General features: G+C 43.1%; 1 protein-coding gene across 1 annotated transcript in view; it reads left to right on the forward strand.

Annotated features, from left to right (window-relative positions):
* The window catches only part of APPBP2 (amyloid beta precursor protein binding protein 2), a 373616-nt gene that overhangs the window by 211396 nt on the left and 141622 nt on the right, over positions 1-20598 (forward strand). Inside the window, exon 5 of the mRNA XM_053707351.1 lies at positions 4978-5146. Within this exon, the coding sequence (XP_053563326.1) occupies positions 4978-5146 (169 nt within the window). The remainder of the gene's footprint in view (positions 1-4977; positions 5147-20598) is intronic.

The following is a 20598-nucleotide window of genomic DNA, read 5'->3' on the forward strand; positions in this document are numbered from 1 at the left end:
ACATTTCCTTATTATGGTGGTGAGAGTCCACGATTCCTTAATGTTGGGAATTCATCACCTGGACACCAAGAGCTTTAATATCCCTCTTCCCTAACCCTCCCAGTATTTCTTTCAAGGAGAAGGCCAAGGATTTGATTTAGAATTTTTAGGGATATTAATCCCATTTTTCCCTCATAAAGTAGCACTTGGAAAAAAAGGCACATAGGAGAGTACTGGCTTTCCAATGTAAATCTCCTTGTGGGAGTTGTGGTTACAAGCCTGCCACAGTAGTCGCTGGGACAGTTCCTTTAGCCTTCTCCTGCTTGGCCAGGCAGTTTTACTCCCTCAGTATATCCTCTTCTGTAAGTAACATTACAGGATTGTAAAGATCAGCAATCTGGCAATTCTTTCTCACAGAAGCCAGATACCTCCTAAGTCTTCCTTGAAGTCTAATACAGTTTGGAATAAGTCCAAGCAGAACTAGAAGTTTTCTTCCAATGTAAAATTTGCATGAAGGTGCAGCCCCCTATCTAGACTCGTTGCTTGTAGGGGGCAGGTTAAGCCTTTTCAGGAGACCTGGTTTCAGTCTGTTTTGGACCCTTAGGTAATGGAAATCATTTCTAAGAGGTACAGAGGTTTCTTCTGTCTCATGTCTGAAAACTGACTAACAAATAAAATGGTTTTCCTTCAGTGTGTTCAGGACCTGGAGGACATAGGAGTGGTTGTTCCTTTTTCATATATCAGAACAATGGAAGGGATTCCACTTTATTTATTGTTCCAAAGAGGAAGGGAACGTTCACACCCATTCTAGATCTGAAAACCTTGAACAGGTTCTTGAGGGTTCCTTCTTTTAAAATGGATATAAGATCTATCCTCCCTTTAGTCCTAGTCATGACAACTATAGACTTGGATGTTTTCCTGTACATTCCTATTCACAAAGAACATCACCAGCTTCTTCGTTTTGCTTTTCTGACCAGGTATTATCAGTTTATAGCTCTTCTCTTCAGTCTTGCTACAGCTCCCAGAATCTTTTGGGTTCTAGGTGCTTGGCTGTTAGTCATCAGAGCTCAGGGAGTAGCTCTTGCTCCCTCTTTACCTTTTAGTGACTGCTCATATAGAGACACCACTCTGGTTTCTTCGCAGTTATGACTGGCAAGTAAACGTTGCAGAAAGTTTGCTGATTCCACTTAGATCATAGGTTCAGCCTGTATGCGGTTGTTCTTGACAGATCAACTCAAGCTCAATCTTCAATCTGCTTGTCTGAATTTGCAGTCCCTGTCTCAGGCTTCTGTAGCTCAGTTCATTCATGCTGTGAGTTTTCTGGAGACAGCATCAGACACCATCCTGTTTCCAAAGTTTAGTTTGCATGCACAGCATTAATTTATGCTAAAGCAGTGGAAGAGAGCATATCAGCCTCTTTCTTGGTGGATGTCTCACATTCCAGTTTCTCAGGGCATGAGTTTCTTTGTCCATCAGGGGAAATAATCTCCATGGAAGCCAGTCTTTTAAGCTTGGGACATAGTCTGGGGCTCTTAACAGTCTCAGAGAGGTTACCAATAAATGTCTTGGAACTCCATGCATTCTTCAGACTGGGCCTCTTCTCAAGTAAATTCCTTTAATTTTTTTACAGTCCAACATCATTATGGCAGTAGTCCATATCGACCATCAGGGTGGTACTCGCAGCACTCTATCGATGAAAGAGATTTCTTGGATCCTGTATTCATCAATGTACAATCTCAACAATTCCCAGGGTCAACAACTGAGAAGCGAATTTATCTGAGTCATCATGCTCTCCATTTGGGGGACTGGTCTGTCAATCAGGAGATTTTCGAGCAGTGATGAGTTGCTGGGGTCTTCCAGAAATAGATTTGATGGTGTCTTGCCTAAAAAACAAACTCCCCAGATGCAAGTCGTGGTTGTGACATCCTCAAGCGGAAATTATAGATGCACTAGCTGTTCCTTGGTTCTTTCATCTGATTTATCTATGTCTACCAATAGTACTTTTCCAGAGAGTGATTGCTCGTATCAAACAGGAATAAATTTCAGCAATTTCAATAGTTCCTGTCTGGCTCCATAGGACGTGGAATGCAAATCTGGTTCAGATGTCCAGCATTACTCTGTGGCGTCTTCCTCATCATCCTGATCTATTATCTCAAGGCCCTTTCTTTTATTAGAATCTTTAGCTTTTCAATTTTACAGTTTGGTGATTGAACGCTTAGTCCTTTTCACAAAGAGACTCAGTAATTGATACCTTAATTCATGCTTGCAAGCAAGTTACCAGAAAGGTGTGGAAGGTATGCTTTTCCTGGTGGTTCAGATGGGGGTTATGTTTCACTTTCTGTTAGGATTCTCCAAATGTTACAGTTTCCCCAAGATGGTTTAGATAAGGTTTTACTGGCCAGTACCCTAAAAGCTTACATCTCTAAACTTTTGTTTTATTGCACAGGAAACTTTCTAGTCTTCCAGATATTCAAACTTTTGCTCAGGCCTTTGCTAGAATCAGACCTGTTGTTATGCCAATTTTTCTTCCATGGAATTTAATTTGGTCCTATGAATTTTTCAGTCTCCTCCACCTGAACCTATGCATACGTTGGATCTGCCACTGTTATACTGGATTGTTTTGTTTCTATTATCCATTTCTATGACTTGGAGAGTATCCGAGTTGTCCAGTATTCCAGTGCTCTCCCTACCCCCAAATCTGGTGTTTCATCAGGACAAGGAGGTTTTACATTTTTTTGTCCAGTTTCTTATCTAAGGTGGTTTCTTTAGAAAACATTAATCAGGAAGTTGGGGTTCCGTCTTTATGTCCTAATCCAAAATCTTCAAAGAGAAAGTATTGCATAATCTGTATGTGGTAAGGGTGCTTACATTATATTGGCAGGCTATTAGAGACTTTCTTCAGTCTTCCAGTCTGTCTGTGTTGTTCTCGGGGTCAGAAGGCTACTTTTCTTACTTTAACTGCGTGGTTAAAGAGTTTGATTCACAAGGCTTACTTGGGGCGGGTCAGTCGTCGCCTTTATGTTTTACAGTTCACTCAACTCGTCCTGTGTCTGCTTCTTGGGCCTTCAAGAATGATGCTTCTGTAGAGCACATTTGCAAGTCTACAACTTGGTCTTCTTTACCCATGTTTACAAAATGTTATCATTTTGTTGTGTTTGCCTTGACGGAGGAAACTTTTGGTAGCCTTTCCTTTTTTCGTGGATTCCACAGCCTGGATATTATTTCCCAACATTACGGAATTGTGGACTCTCAACACCATAAGAAAGAAAACATTAATTTATTTTTACCTGATAAATTAATTTCTTTCTTGGTGGTTAGAGTCCACGAATCCACCCAATTTTTTCGTGGTTGGTGGCGGTTCTACTTTGCACCTCTTTACCCTACTATCTAAATTACTACTTCTTCCTTTTTTTGGCTATATGTAATACTGGGGGGGTCAGGGAAGAAGGAGGGATATTAAAGCTCTTGGTGTATGATGTCTTTACCTCATCCTGGTGGCCAGGATGAATTCCCAATAGTAAGCAATTGTGGACCACCAAGAAAAAGAAGTTTATCAGGCAAGAATACATTTTTTTGAACTTTCATTAAAAGCATAGGGTGTTTTATTTGAACAGACATCAGTAGTAATTTTGTAAGAAAGTTCTTGCCAGAACCAGACTATATTATATCACAGTGTTAAATTTATATTCATAATTATGTCATACATTTCTTTGAGTTACGCTAGATAAAATTGACTTTACTGTTTATTTCAGAAGATGGCAGTATAGTGTTTAGTAGTGACCTTTTGCATGTACTAAAAACGATGATTGATACCTGAAATATCTTGCCGATTGGAACTTTGGAATTAATGTATTTTGTGCTGAAATTTATGAGCTGTTATCATGTATTATAGTTTAGGTGTTGGCAGTCATTTGCAGTGCACATAAATGTACTGGACTTTTTATTTAAAGGGACACTGAACCCAAAATTTTTCTTTCGTGATTCAGATAGAGCATGCAATTTTAAACTTTCTAATTTACTCCTATTATCAATTTTTTTCGTTTTCTTGCTATCTTTTTTTGAAAAAAAGAAGGCAGCTAAGCTTTTTTTTTTGGTTCAGACCTCTGGACAGCACTTTTTTATTGGTGAGTGAATTTATCCACCAATCAGCAAGAACAACCCAGGTTGTTCACCAAAAATGGGCCGGCATCTAAACTTACATTCTTACATTTCAAATAAAGATACCAAGAGAATGAAGAAAATTTGATAATAGGAGTAAGTAAGTAATTAGAAATTTGCTTAAAATGTCATGCTCTGTCTGAATCACGAAAGAAAAAAATTGGGTTCAGTGTCCCTTTAATATTTATCCATCTAAACTCTTACAGGACCCCATAGTTATGAGTCTAGGAGACATCCCCTAAGGTATAATTCATTGCATAATGGGTTACATTATTATTCTGTGGCTTACAGTAGCTTCTTTTAATGGCCCATCATGCACGGATCTGCTTAAGATAGTTTTATTGCATTTTGAACCTGTAAAGGGCATATTAAAAAATATAAAAAAACAAAACGGGTTGATGTGTTTATGGTGTATTCAACTATTTCTAAACATTGCCCTCTTTCCCCAACCTATATTCATTCTCTTTCTGTCTCCCCATCTTTTGTACCTCATCTCTCTACTGTCTTTCCCTTCCATATCTCCACTGTCTGTCACCCTTCTCTCCTTTTTTTCTTTCCCTGCCTCTCTCTATTCACTCCTTTTTTCTCTCTCCTTGCCTCTCTCTCTTGTCTCTCTTCTCTTTCTTCCCCAACTATTCCCTCCTCTATCCCCTTCTCTCTCTATTTAAATACCATTACATTCATTATATTAAAGCAATTCATTTGTCAATGTTTATATTTAATAATTCTTGTTTAACTTTGTGTTAAAGTTCAGAATATATATTCAGATATGCAGTCATTCAGAAAGGTTGTATGAGAAAGTTTATCTTTATATAAAAACCTTGGTTTTTTTTTCTGTAGGTTACTTCATGTACGAAATGGCAACTGCAAGTACCATTTGGGAGAAGAAACTTTTAAACTTGCCCAGAGTTATATGGATAAGTTGTCAAAACACAGACAGCATGCAAATAAAGCAGCTTTGTATGGGGAACTATGTGCTCTTCTTTTTGCTAAAAGCCATTACGATGAGGTAGATATTTTTTATTTTGTGAATTTAGAAGTTTAGCATGATTTCTGAAATTAATTATATTATATCATGGTACTGCAAAGATTTATAACAGGTTACGTACTAATTGTGAATCATGTATGTTAAGATTTGCTTTATAGTTGTACATAGATAAAGTCACAAACAACAAACTCATTTAACTTGATATTGATGATAACTATATCATAAAAGAAACATAAGAATAGCACACTCAATCAATGCATAATAAAAAGACGATGCAAAAGCACTTAGTGAATTTCAAATGAGATTTATTTCAGACAAATTTCAAAGATAGTTACATTTTCCTTTCCAAAGTATCATGTGACAGTCATTGGCTAATCAAAATGCATTTAGGTGTTTTCTGTAAATTCTTGCACATGCTCAATAGGAGCTGGTGCCTCATACGTTTATCTAAAAGGATTGTGCACGTTTAGATAATGGAATTGAATTGGAAAGTTGTTTATAATTATGTGCTCCATCTGAATAAAAAAAGTTTAATATTGACTTTACTGTCCCTTTAAAGTAGTTTCCTTTTGTGGATAGCTGCAGGTTTTTCCCACCTAATTGAGGCAATGTATACTTACAGGTAATTGGTTCTTTTCTATCACACAGCTTTGATGATATCCCCAGAAATCATAATGTTTGGTCTCCTATGAAATGTCCTCACATACCAATCTCAGAGCTTGCTAAGCCACTATTTGACATGCTAGCTATTGCATGATTCATATGCACCAAGCAGTGATTGTGTTTAGAAATATTAATGTAAATTTGCTAACTTCAGTCATTAAATACTGCAGGTAGGACAACATTTGTCTATTTAGTTATTCTTCAGTCTGAAATTTGTTTAAAGGGACATGAAACCCTATATTTTCTTTTTTGATTCAGACAGGACTTACAATTTTAAATAAAGTTTCCAGTTTACATCTACTATCAGTTTTACGGTGTGTTCATTTCTGGAGCAGTACACTGCTGCCACCTAGTGCTCTTGCAAATGTATAACGTGCATGTCAACGCTGCTACAACTTCCTACCTGCTTTTCTACAAGGAATACCAAGAGAACAAAGTCATTTTTATAAAATCAATAAATTTGAAAGTTGTTTGAAATTGCATGTTCTGTCTGAATTAATACCATGTTTAGGTTTTATGTCCCCTTAATTCCATGTTTTACAGCTTTGAGAAATAAAGCATTTCCATCTAAAGGGGAGGAGAGTCCACGGCCTCATTCATTACTAGTGGGAATTAAGAACCTGTCCACCAGGAGGAGACAAAGACACCCCAGCCAAAGGCTTAAATACCGCCCCCACTCCCCTCATCCCCTAGTCATTCTTTGCCTTTCGTCTCAGTAGGTGGCAAAGAGGTGCCAGAATATCGGAGGTCTCTTATGAGGGGTTCTACCCTTCGCTATGGGACAGGAGTTTAAGTAGCTCTTTAAGCTTCTCAACTTCAGGGCCTGGGTGAACATTAGAGTCCGGAGATGCAGGGGGAGCTTCCCTTTGCGACACCATCCCAACTCATATAAACGGCTCCTTCAGCAATCGGCGTTGACGAGTTTCGCCGATTGCTTTCTTCTGTCAAGTCCATGTGAAGAGCGCAGCTACTACTTGTCACACGTGTTCCTGTTCCACGGTGTAGATTCTGGTAAGATTGTTTCATTTATACATAATGATAACACAGAAGCAGGGCCACAGTGTGGCACCTTTATCTTTATAGAATCAAGTGGTAATATTCCTATGAGGGGATTATTGAGGGGATTTATTATGTGATTGCTGCGTTATGTGCAAGGACGCGGCTCTGGCACTTTGTGGAACTGACAGGTTCTCTTCCGGGAGTTTTGTGCGGTTTTGGCGTGCTTTCTCATCGGCAGGGGCGGTCCTACATAGTCATCCTTGTGACCGGGTGGGGCTTCTTCACTTCCGGTCTGATCTGCGACGGAGGAGACAAAGTGGTTTCTGAGTCCGGTTCATAGGAGGTGGTGAGTGCCCCGGCCATTGGTGGTTATAAAGGTGCCTGTTCTAGTCTTTTTTTCTAAAAGCTATGGAGGATTCTGACGCGTTAGAGGGTACTCCATCTTTATCTAAGTCTTATACCTGTGTTTATTGTGAGGTTTTAGTAGACCAGCCTGCGCAACAGTGTTCCACATGCCTTGAGAAGGCTACGACTTCCAAAGAATGAGTGGGAGCTATTAGGTTCTTCCTTTTCCCCTTCTCAATTTTAAAAGCTTTTCCCCTTCCCGGAGACCATTCCCAAGGTGGATGGGGCCATCTTCAGGCTCGCTAAGTGCGCAACGATTCCTTAAGAGGATAGTCCTTCATTCAAGGAGCCTTTGGATAAGAAGTTGGAAAATATGTTTGCGAAAGATGTTTCAACACACAGGGTTTGGTTTTCAGCCGGCAGCGGCGGTAGCCACGGTTTCCACGGTTTCCACAGTTGCTGGAGCTGCATCATATTGGTGTGATGCATTATTTGATAGAATTAAGGGTGAACCCTCTTTCGAAGAGGTGCAGGAAAAGATTAAGGCCCTAAAGTTGGACAATTCTTTCATTCGTGACGCTAATATGCAGATTATCAGCCTGAATGCCAAGGTGTCAGGTTTTTTGGTTCTAGCACGCAGAGCTCTGTGGCTAAAATCTTGATCGGCGGGCATGACCTCTAAGACGAGGCTGTTGTCTTTGCCTTTCAAGGGCAAGATCCTGTTCGGTCCAGGTCTGGACTCTATCATATCCACGGTTACAGGAGGCAAGAGTGCCTTCCTTCCCCAGGATAACAAGGCAAAGCCTAAGAGTGCTTATTTTTGTCCCTTTTGCGGGGATAAGACACAACACGCTCAGCCCACCGCGAAAGAGGACCAACCCAAGGGTGCCTGGAAGTCTGCTCAAGCTTGGATCAAGTCTAAGCAGCACAAGAAGCCCGCCGAGTCTAAGTCTGCATGAAGGGGCGGCCCCCGACTGGTTTGCGGACCGAGTGGGGGGCAGATTGTCTCTGTTCTTAGACGCCTGGTTGCAAAATGTTCAGGACCTGTGGGTTCTGAAAGTGGTCGACCAGGGCTACAGGATAGGGTTCAAGTCCTCTCCGCCCATGGACAGATTCCTTCTGTCAAACTTGTCTTCAAGGCTGGAAAAAAGAGAGGCCTTTCTGAGTTGTGTGCGGGATCTCTCCGCTCTAGGGGTTATCGTACCAGTCCCCTAGGCAGAAAGGGGTCTAGGGTATTCCTTCTTTGGGACCACAAACAAATTGGAGTAAGGCATGTTCCGCCCGATTCTGGACCTCAAATGTTTAGACAAGTTTCTGTCTGTTCCATCGTTCAAAATGGATACTATCAGATCCATCCTTCCCCTAGTCCTAGAGGGGGCAACTAATGACCTCTATAGACTTGAAGGATGCCTACCTTCATGTTCCGATTCACAGGGACCATTTCAGGTTCCTCAGATTTGCCTTTCTGGATCCGCATTTCCAGTTTGTGGCTCTTCCCTTCGGTTTGGCGACGGCCCAGACAGTCTTTACCAAGGTCCTGGGGGCCCTTCTAGCAGTGGCCAGATCCCAGGGCATTGTGGTGGCGCCCTATCTGGACGATATTCTGGTTCAGGCGCCATCATACCATCTAGCAGTTACTTTAATCTCACGGTTGGATGATCAATTTCGAGATGAGTTCTCTGGTTCCCAGTACCAGAGAGGAGTTCTTGGGCACGATCATTGACTCTGTGTCCATGAAGATCTTTCTCACAGACAAGCGACGCACAAAGATGGCGTCCACCTGTCTTACCCTTCAGTCTACAGCGACACCGTCTGTAGCTCAGTGCATGGAAATGGTTGGGCTCATGGTTTCCAGCATGGACATCATTCCATTCGCCAGGTTTAATCTCAGACCTCTTCAATGGTGAATGTTAAGTCAGTGGAACGGCGATCATTCTGATCTGTCGCAGCCGATACACACGGATTTCCCTCTCCTGGTGGATCCGCCCGGATCACCTGTCTATGGGGACATCCTTCCTGAGACCGTCCTGGGAGATTGTTACCACGGACACAAGTCTGGCGGGATGGGGAGCTGTTTGGGGTGCCAGGATGGCACAGGGGAATTGGTCTCGTTTAGAGTCCCTTCGTCCAATAAATATTCTAGAGCTTCGAGCGAGCTACAACGCTCTGGAGGCGTGGCCTCGTCTGAGAGACTTCAGCTTTATTAGGTTCCAGACGGACAATATCACCTCGGTGGCTTACATCAACCACCAGGGAGGCACGAGGAGCTCCCTGGCAATGAGGGAGGTGTCTCAGATACTGGAGTGAGACTCACAACTGTTCGCTCTCTGCGATCCACATCCCGGGTGTGGACAACTGGGAGGCTGATTTTCTCAGCAGGCAGACTTTTCACCCGGGTGAATGGTCTCTTCACCCTGAGGTGTTTGCAGAGATCTGTCTCAGATGGGGGCGCCGGAGATCGATCTCATGGCGTCCAGATTGAACTGCAAGCTTCCCTGATACTGATCGAGGTCGAGGGACCCCCAGGCGGAGCTAATAGAGGCATTGACGATGCCTTGTGGTTCGGTCTAGTATACATATTCCCTCCGTTACCGCTTCTTCCTCGTGTAGTGGGGCGTATAAAGAAGGAGAGAGCGTCCTCCATTCTGATTGCTCCTTCGTGGCCACGGAGGACGTGGTTCGCGGATCTGGTGGGGATGTCATCCTCTCCGCCGTGGAGGTTACCCTGTCGCAGGGATCTGCTGGAACAGGGTCCTTTTTAACATCAAAATCTCGATTCTCTGAGGCTGACTGCATGGAGATTGAACGCTTAGTCTTGGCAAAAAGGGGTTTTGCAGAAAATGTGATTGACACTCTGGTTCAGGCAAGAAAGCCGGTCACTAGTCGCATCTATCATAAGGTGTGGAGGACTTACTTGTCCTGGTGTGAGACTCATGGCTACCCTTGGCACAGGGTGAGGGTATCCAGGATTTTTTCCTTTCTTCAAGAAGGATTGGAGAAGAGTCTCGTCGCTAGTTCCCTAAAGGGGCAAATTTCTGCCTTATCTGTTCTGTTGCACAGGAGACTCGCTGATCTCCCTGACATACAATCCTTTGTTCAGGCTCTATCTCGAATCAGGCCTGTCTTTAAGCTGTCTGCTCCCCTTTGGAGCTTAAACTTGGTACTTAAGGTCTTGCAGAAGGTTTCGTTTGAACCTATGCATTCTCTTGACATAAAAATTCTATCATGTTGGCCATTGCATCGGCACGCAGAGTTTCTGAGCTGGCGGCCTTGCAATATGAGCCCCCTTATCTGGTGTTTCATGCGGATAAGGCTGTTCTTCGCACTGGTGTGGGGTTTCTCCCCAAGGTGGTGTCTAACCGCAACATCAATCAGGAGATAGTCTTTCCTTCTTTATGTCCTAATTCTTCTTCTCCTAAGGAGAGGTTACTTCATAATATGGACGTGGTTCGTGCTGTGAAAGTTTTATCTTCAGCCACAAAGGATTTTAGACAATCTAATTCTCTTTTTGTCGTGTATTCAGGGAAGCGCATTGGTCAGAGGGCTTCTGCTACTTCTTTTTGGCTGAGGTGCTTGATCCGCTTGGCCTATGAGACGGCGGGTCATAAGCCTCCTCAGAGGATTACGGCTCATTCCACTAGAGCCGTAGCTTCATTTTGGGCCTTCAAGAATGAGGAGCAGATTTGCAAGGCAGCTACTTGGTCCTCATTGCATACCTTCACTAAGTTTTTTTACAAATTTTACGTTTTTGGGAGAAAGGTTCTACAGGCTGTGGTGCCCTCAGATTAGTGTCTGCCTTTTACCCTCCCAGTTTCATTCAGTGTCCTCTAGAGCTTGGATATATGTTCCCACTAGTAATGAATGAGGCCGTGGACTCTACTCCCCTTTAGATAGAAAACATAAATTATGCTTACCTGATAATTTTATTTCCATCGAGGGGAGGAGCGCCCACGGCCCCCATCCGTATCTCCGATGGGCGGACCTAAATTTTATATTCTCTTCTGGAATTATTTATACCCTAATGTTTCTCCTACTGTTTCTTGTTCCCTCGGCAGAATGACTGGGGTATGAGGGGAGTGTGTGTGTGTGTGTGTGTGTGGGGGGGGGGGTATTAAAGCCTTTGGCTGGGGTGTCTTTGCCTCTTCCTGGTGGACAGGTTCTTAATTCTTACTAGTAATGAATGAGGCCGTGGACTCTCCTCGATGGAAATAAAATGATCAAGTAAGCATAATTTGTTTGTTTTTTCCTTGTCATCAGTTTTCCTCTGTGAACATGCTTATTTAAGTAACTTCTATTGGACTTTCTTAGTTTGTTTACTAGTAAGGTGAGGGTGATCTGTGACGGTTTGGTTCTCCCTTAAAGTAAAAAATAAACATTATTGATATAGTTAGAGCATAAAAAATAAACATTATTGATATAGTTAGAGCATAGACTTTCCAATTTACTTATTGATATAGTTAGAGCATAAAAAATAAACATTATTGATGTAGTTAGAGCATAGACTTTCCAATTTACTTATCATATATTTATATGAACACTTTGAGGCACCAGCTACTATTGAGCATGTACAAAAGTTAAGTGAGTCTGGGAGTGGCTGATTGCTGTCATGTGATACAGGGGGGCAGCAAATGTAAGTACATTTTGAAATTTGTCAGAAAAAAAAATCTATTGCTCATTTAAATTCAAATTAAATGCATTTACATTTTTTTTATTATGCATTTGTTGATTATGCAATTTTATTGTATGTAATGGTCCTTTAGTAAAAGGTTATAGAACAATGCATACATGGACACCTTGATAAGTTGGACAGGGTGCACCTCACTGACATTCACACCAAAGTCAAAACCTGTATTGCAGGTTAGGTGTTTATGCTCCAATACACATTGTTTAGTATGTCCTGGAAAAGATACAATGTTAATTGTTTTCAAAAAGTATATAGTTTAAAACTTGAGATCCATAAAAAAGACCTCATCAGAGTGTAAGAAGATTTTCTACTGATTTCTTTAGAATACTAAACAATAAGCACGAAGGACCAGATTTGCAACAACATTTTTTTATCAAGCCTGTTTTAGTGTAAAGATAAAATGTTGTTTTATTTATAGTATTTCAATTTTAAATAAATGTCTCTTTTTCCCTAGATACACATATGTAAAATTTGCGCTGCACTATGCACTGGTGCTACAGAGAACATGTCCTGTAATCACCAGACATAACCTGCTCGGCACTTGTATGGGAGCATGCTGGGTGCACAACTTTATCTATGTATTTAAAATATTGTTACACTAGAATGACCCTTTAACTTTTTGGCTGAAATAGAGATGTGGGTTCCTTCTTCTCTGAGGAGCAACACTTCACTGTGACAAAACACTTCAAGGCACTCACATTTTAGTTTCCACTTAAAGTGGCAGGAAACCTAATATTTTTCTTTCATGATTCACATGGAGCCGTGTTTCTCAACAGCGGTCCTCAAGTACCCCTAACAAGCCAGACTTTCATTATAGCTAAATTAGAGCAAGGGGAAATAATCAGCTAATGGGTGAGAGTAGGTTAGTAACCATGGCTAACTGATCAGCTGATTTCACCTGTGCTCTACCTCAGCTATAATGAAAACCTGGCCTGTTGGGGGTACTTGATGACTGCGGTTGAGAAACACTGACATAGAGCATGCAATTTCTTCCCTATGACATGGAGAGTCAACAAATCATTCTAAATACTAGTGGGATATTCACCTCCTGGCCAGCAGGAGGAGGCAAACAGCACCCCAGCAGAGCTGTTAAGTGTCACTTCCCTTACCCATAACCCCCAGTCATTCTCTTTGCCTTGATCAAGGGAGGATCGCGAAGAATGTGTCTGAAGATATTTAATCCTTTTTTGGGTACTTTTCACTGCAAGCAAGGATTGGAGCTATGCTGTGTCCATGTCACTCTCTTTAGTAAGGGTAATGGTGGCTTTTAGCAGTTAGAAGGCGGCGAGGTGGTCCTTGCTTTATTTCTAACAACTATGCTACCCCTTTGATAGAAAACCAGGGTTGGTTACTCTGTTTTTTCTTTTTCTACAGGTCACTGTTAGATGTGGAGTAATCTGACACACCTAAGAAACTATTCCCTGTCTGACAGCTACTTCCACAGGTAAGTGCTTTCCCTTCTAGGTTAGAAGGTACCAACACTCTAGGAGTTAATTTAAGTCTTCTATTATGTGCTTATAAGGAACATATTTAATGGGCAGGGCGCATGTAAGGGGCACTGCATTAGGGACTTTATTGAGGCTGAGAGGACATGTATTTATATAGTGGGCTATATAAGTGTCTGGGCTCCGTAAGAATGGTAGTATGTCAGTCGTCCTTTTTGTTTAGGAGGTGTTTTTAGCACTTCTGCTAGCCGGAGTTCCCGGCAGGATAGAGTGTGAGGTGAGCGGTCATGTGACGGTTATAAGGGCATCCTCAAGCCGCTCTACTACAGCTTTCACAAGAGGGTCAGTTCCTCTAAAAAGGAAGCAATATGTTTATTTTCACGCCGTTTATGACTGGTGGCATAGTTTCTTTTTAGTTGCGGCCATGTGACTGCGTTTCGTATGCGCTTCCTCTATCCGGCTTCTGTTCAGACCGAAGTTTCTCTGCTGTGGCGGCTGGAGAGGATCCAAAAACATAGTGGGATTTTTCTGTTGGTCGCAAGGAGCAGTAAGCCCTCAGCAAGACCTGAGGTTAAAGGTGTCTAGTTTTTTATTTTATTTATTAAGCAAACTTGGTCTGCTTAATTATTATATAAGGCTAGTGAATCATATAAGGCTTTACTAATTCACTTATTATGGACACTAATGAAAATTTAAACTTGTCAGTTGACAAATGTTTGTTTTGCTTGGAGGCTCAGGTGGTTCCTCCTGTGCAATTTTGCTCCCCTTGTTTAAATAAGACATTATTAATTAAAGATAAGATTTCTCCACCAGAGAATTCTTTCTCTCATAATGTTGTCCTAGCATTGCCTCAGCTTTCCCTTCAAACGTCCCAAGATTCACATGCTGTGCCCTGCGGTTCCTCTCAACAACCTCCTGGGGGTGTTTACCTGGGGATTTTGCTGCACAGAACACATCTGCTGTTTCAGCAGCTTTATCAGCCTTTCCGGTTGCTGGTAAGCAATGTTAATAAGGGTTCTGACTCCGCTAAGGCTGCGTTAGTCAGTATGTCTCAGTTTTCTGATGAGGATGATATCTCAGTGACTTCTGAGGGCGAATTGTCAGATTCTGATACTGTAGTGACCAATTCTGCAGATTCAGAGGAGATTAATTTCAGATTTAAAGGGATATTACAGCCAAAATTGTAAACCACATGGGTGCATTTCGGTAATGAACAGAAGCAATTTTGTAATATACATGCATTAGCAAAAATGCTTCTAATAAAAGCTATAGCTGTTTCAAAAGTGTATTTAAGTATGCACCGTGCACCAGCATTTTAAATACAGGACTTGCTCGGAGAGCCTAAGGTGCTTGTACCATCTGGAAATTACTCATTTTGTTCATTGCTTACATAATACAAGCCCCACTGATGATCTGAGCAGCTGGCGTATTAAAAACGTGGGTGCAGTGACAATATCTAGCTATGCTTCACATGCATGTGCAGAGAAAAATATTAACACTTAAACAGTGATAACTTTTACTAGAAGCATTTTTGCCAATACATGTATATTGCAAATATGTTTCTATTCAAAGATGTAATAAATCTATGTGCATTTAAATTTTGACTGGAATGTTCCTTTAAGTTAGAACACCTCTGAGTACTTTTAAAGGAGGTTCTTACTACTTTGAAAGAATCCGACTCGTCTGTTGTGGAGAATTTAAAGAGGTCTAGTAAACTTAACAGGGTGTATGATGTGCCCTCATCTGTGGAGGTGTTTCCAGTTCCAGACCGTATGGCAGATATCATAGCTGTCAGAAAATCCAAACTTTTTTCTTCGTGCCTTTCTCTCCAGTCTGCTATTTGTCCATCAGTGGCTCAATGCATGGAGGTGATTGGTCTTATTGTTTTTGCTTCCATGGACATCATTCCTTTTGCATGCTCAGTCAATGGAACGGAGACCACTCGGATCTCTCACATAGTATAGATCTGGATCCCCTAACAAGAGACTCTCTCTTGTGGTGGATTTCACAGGACCATCTTCCTGGGTGATTGTGACCACGGATGCCAGTCTGTTAGGCTGGGGAGCAGTTTGGGGCTCCTTAAAAGCACAGGGCCTGTGGACTCAGGAGGAGTCTTCTCTTCCTAAAAACATCTTAGATTTGAGAGCAATCTTCAATGCCTTGACAGCTTGGCCTCAACTAGCCTTGGTCCAGTTTATCAGATTCCAGTCGGACAACATCACCTTAGTGGCTTACATCAACCACCAGGGAGGAACTCAGAGCTCCTTAGCTTTGAAGGAGGTGACTCACATTCCCCAGTGGGCGGAGTCTCACAATTGCCATCTCTCTGCTATCCACAACCCAGGGGTGTGGAGTTTCACTGCCTGCTTTCTATCACTCAAGTCCATTTCATTAGCGATGCTACAACACTGTCAAACTTGAGAGGCCGTGTTCCTGTTCCAGGGCGTAGATTCTGGTAAGATCGTTTCATTTTTTATTTTTTTTTACCTGTAATAACGCAAGAAGACAGGGTTACAGTGTGACTCCTTTTTATCTGTATAGAATCAAGGGTTAATATCTCCGGAAGGTGATTATTGAACAGGGGGGATTTATATGATTACTTTATTGTGTTTTTTGCTGCAACATGTGTGAGATGTGGCTCTGGCAATGTGTGAACAGTCAGGTTCTTCCTTCTTTTTGATTACTGCGCAGCCTGTTTAGTTTGGCACATTTTTTTTCGGCTGCAGGGGCGGTCCTGCATGGCACTCCATGTAACCGGGTGTGGCCTCATTCTCTTCCTTTTCCTGACCATCGGTTGCAGGAGACGAAAGCGGTTTCTCTGTGGGCCTGTGTCATAGAAGGTGGTGAGTGCCCTCGCCATTGGGGTATAAAGGTGCCATTTATTTGTTCTATAGTCCATATTAAAGGCGCAAGCTATGGAAGACTCTGATGCGTTACAGGGTACTCCCTCTTTGCCTAAATCTAATGCCTGTGTTTATTGTGAGTAGGGTACGGTATATCCGCCTGCTTAACTATGATCCACATGCCTCTATAAAATAGTGATATCTAAAAAGAACAAGATGTTTACTACCACTGAGCCTCCACCTCTGAGGGGTCTCCGTCCCGCAAGGTGCATTCCCTACAATCATCTCCGATTACACATGCAGCTCCCCAATGCACTACTAATCCTCCTACGGAAGGGGCCCTGTGGCCGCCAGATTTTGCTGATCAGTTGCAAACGGCGGTGTCTGCCGCCTTCAGTGCTTTACCTTGCACTGCTAAGCGCAAGCGAAAGGTTAAACATTGCTATCCTTCCCAGGGGTCATCTACTCCGTTGGATGTGTCTGAGACTAGATTATCTGCTGAAGCAGAGGACTCCAATACTTCGGAGGACTCTTTCTCTGGGTCGGAATCTGCGGCCTCTAAACCTCTGGCTGCGGAGGAACCAGACTTTAGTTTTAAGATGAAGCACTTATGCCTTTTATTAAAGGTGGTGTTAGCTACTCTAGAGGTTCCGGAACCGAAGTTGCCGGAGGAACCTTCTATTCCTAAGCTTGATAAAGTCAATGAGGACAGGGTGGTGCCCCAGACTTTCCCGGTTCCCGTTAAGATGGCAAATATTATAAAGAATGAATGGGAGAGACTTAGTCAATCTTTCTCCCCTTCATCATTTAAGAAATTGTTCCCGGTTCCTGATTCTCAGCTAGAATTGTGGGGATCTGTCCTTAAGGTGGATGGAGCTGTTTCCAGGCTCGCTAAGTGCACCACTATCCCACTCGAGGATAGTTCGTCATTTAAGGAACCCATGGATAAGAAATTAGAGACCCTGTTAAGAAAGTTGTCTCAGCACACAGGGTTCGTATATCAGCCGGCAGCAGCGGCCACTGCGGTGGCGGTAGCTGCTACCTATTGGTGTGACTCTTTGTCAGAGATGATCATGGTGGAGACTCCCCTCGATGAGATACAAGAAAGAATTAAGCCCCTGAGGGTAGCTAATTTGTTTATCTGTGATGCAAATATGCAGATTATTCTCTTGAATGCCAAGACATCAGGCTTTTCTGTTCTGGCCTGGAGGGCCCTGTGGTTGAAGTCTTGGTCTGCTGACATGATGTCCAAATCTAGATTACTTCCCTTCCATTCCTTTTCGGTCCAGATCTGGACTCTTTCATATCCATGGTCACGGGGGGCAAGGGTGCCTTTTTACCACAGGATAAGAAGAATAAACCTAAGGGTCCTAATTTTCGTCCCTTTTCGTTCGGACAAGTCCCAACAACAGCAGCCTGCTGCGAAGCCCGAGCAGTCCAAGGGATCTTGGAAGCCATCTCAGTCTTGGAATAAAGCCATGCAGAGCAAGAAGTCCGCCGAGAAAAAATCAGCATGAAGGGGCGGCCCCCGATCTGTCTCTTTATCTCATAGGGGGCAGACTATCTCTTTTTGCTGAGGCTTGGATGAGAGATGTGCAGGATCCTTGGGTTCTGGAGGTTATTGCCCAGAGTTACAGGATAGGTTTCAAAACTTACCCTCCCAGGGGCAGATTCCTCTCAAATCTGGTCTCCTCAAATCTATTATCAAGACCAGAGAAACAGGATGCCTTCCTCTCCTCTCTAGGAGTAATTGTACCGGTACCTCTAGCAGAAAGAGGTCTAGGGTACTATTCAAACCTTTTCATGGTCACAAAGAAGGAGGGCACGTTTCACCCGTTTCTAGACCTAAAGTGCTTAAACAAGTTTCTGTCTGTCCCATCGTTTCAGATGGAGACGATAAGGTCTATTCTGCCCTTAGTTCAAGAGGGTCAGTTCATGACTACGATAGACTTGAAGGACGCTTACCTTCATGTGCCAATTCACAAGGATCACTTCAAGTTCCTTTAATTTGGTTTTCTGGACCAGCACATCCAGTTTGTAGCTCTCCCCTTCGGTCTGGCTATTGCTCCAAGAATCTTTACAAAGGTTCTGGGAGAGATCCAGAGGTATTGCAGTAGCTCCTTATCTGGACGACATCCTGGTCCAGGCTCCGTCCTGCTGGCTGGAAGAGGACCATTCGAGAGCTGCTCTTCTTCGATCTCATGGATGGAAGATAAACTCAGGAAAGAGTTCTCTGGTTCCCAGTACCAGAGTGGAGTTCCTGGGCACGATAATAGTCTCCATATCCATGAAGATATTCCTGACAGACCAGAGACGTTGCAAAATTGCCTCCCAGCTGACTTGCCCTTCAGAATTCCTCATGGCCATCTGTGGCCCGGTGTATGGAGGTGATTGTGCTCATGGTATTCAGTATAGATGTCATTCCATTCACCAGGTTCCATCTACGACCTCAGTTGTGCATGTTGAAGCAATGGAATAGAGATCACTCAAATCTATCCCAACAGATCTCTCTGGACATCCGGTCGAGGGAATCCCTCTCTTGGTGGCTCCATCCAGATCAGCTGTCCCAGGGGACATCCTTCCTGAGACCATCCTAGGAGATTGTGAATATGGACATGAGCCTCTCAGGATGGGGAGCTGTTTGGGGTGCCAGGAAGGCACAGGGCAGGTGGAATCGGGAGGAGTCGCTTCCGATCAACATCCTGGAAATTTGAGCGATCTTCAATGCTCTGAGGGCTTGGCCCCTCCTGGGTTCGTCCCAGTTCATCAGGATCCTGTCGGACAACATTACCTTGGTGGCTTGCATCAACCAAGTATCTCAGATTCTGGAGTGGGTGGAGATCCACAACTGCTCACTGTCAGTGATCCACATCCCTGATGTGGACAATTGGAAAGCAGATTTTCTCAGCAAACAATTGTTTCATCCGGGGGAATGATCTCTTCACCCCGAAGTGTTTGCTGGGATTTGCAACAGATGGGGGACTCCGGAGATGGATCTCATGGCGTCCAGACTAAACTTCAAGCTACCCAGATATGGGTCAAGGTCCAGGGATCCCCAGGCAGAATTGATAGATATCTTAGCAGTGCCGTGGGGATTCAACCTAGTCTTCATGTTTCCACTATTGTAATTGCTCCGTCGTGACTGCAGAGGATGTGGTTTGCAGATCTGGTGGGAATGTCATTGTTTCCTCCATGGAGGTTGCCCTGTCGCCACGATCTGCTGGTACAGGGCCCCTTTGTCCATCAAAATCTAGATTCTCTGAGGCTGACTGCGTGGAGATTGAACGCTTGGTCTTAGCCTGGAGAGGTTTTTCTGAGAGTGTGATTGATACTCTCATTCAAGCCAGGAAGCCGGTCACCCAACGCATCTATCATAAGGTGTGGAGGACCTACTTACTCTGGTGTGAGTCTCATGGATATTGCTGGCATAAGATCAGGGTATCCAGGATACTTTCCTTCCTCCAGGATGGCTTGGAGAAGGGACTTGCCGCCAGTTCCTTAAGGGGACAGATTTCGGCTCTATCTGTGTTGTTACACAGAAGAAGCTTGCTGAGCTTCCTGATATACAGTCTTTTGTTCAGGCTCTATCCAGGATCAGGCCTGTATTTATTTTTAGTTTGAATCTGGTTCTTAGGGTTTTGCAGAGGGCTCCGTTTGAGCCTATGCATTCTCTTGACATTAAGATACTGTCTTGGAAGGTTCTTTTTCTACTGTCTATTGCTTCAGCACGCAGAGTCTCTGACTTGGCGGCCTTGCAATGTGAGTCTCCTTACCTGGTTTTTCATGCCGATAAGACTGTCCTTCGCACTGCGTTGGGATTTATCCCTAAGGTTGTGTCTGATCGCAACATTAATCAGGAGATTGTAGTCAAAAGAATGGTTACTTCATAACTTGGATGTGGTTCGAACTTTGAAATGTTATTTTCAGACTACGAAGGATTTCAGACAGACTTCAGCATTGTTTGTTGTCTATTCAGGGAAGCGCAAGGGGCAGAAGGCTTCTTCCACTTCCCTACCTTTTTGGCTGTGGAGCATGATTCGCTTGGCTTATGAGACATCGGGACATAAGCCTCCTCAGAGGATTTCGGCTCACTCAACTAGGGCTGTGGCTTCTTCTTGGGCCTTCAAGAATGAGGCCTCTATGGAGCAGATTTGTTAGGCGGCTACCTGGTCCACCTTACATACTTTTTCAAAGTTTTACAAGTTTGACGTTCTTGCTTCATTGAAAACAGCTTTTGTTAGACAGGTTTTGTAGGCTGTGGTGCCCTCAGACTAGGATCTGCCTCTTTTTTACCCTCCCGTTTTCATTCAGTGTCCTCTAGAGCTTGGGTATTTGTTTCCTACAAGTAATGAATGAAGCCGTGGACTCTCCTCGTATTAAGATGGAAAACATAAATTATGCTTACCTAATAATTTAATTTCCTTCTGTACGAGGAGAGTCCACGGCTCCCGCCCAATTCTCCGTTGGGCAGACCTAAATTTCTATTGTTTTTCT

The sequence above is a fragment of the Bombina bombina genome, chromosome 3 (genome assembly GCF_027579735.1).
Source record: "Bombina bombina isolate aBomBom1 chromosome 3, aBomBom1.pri, whole genome shotgun sequence".
NCBI lineage: Eukaryota > Metazoa > Chordata > Amphibia > Anura > Bombinatoridae > Bombina > Bombina bombina.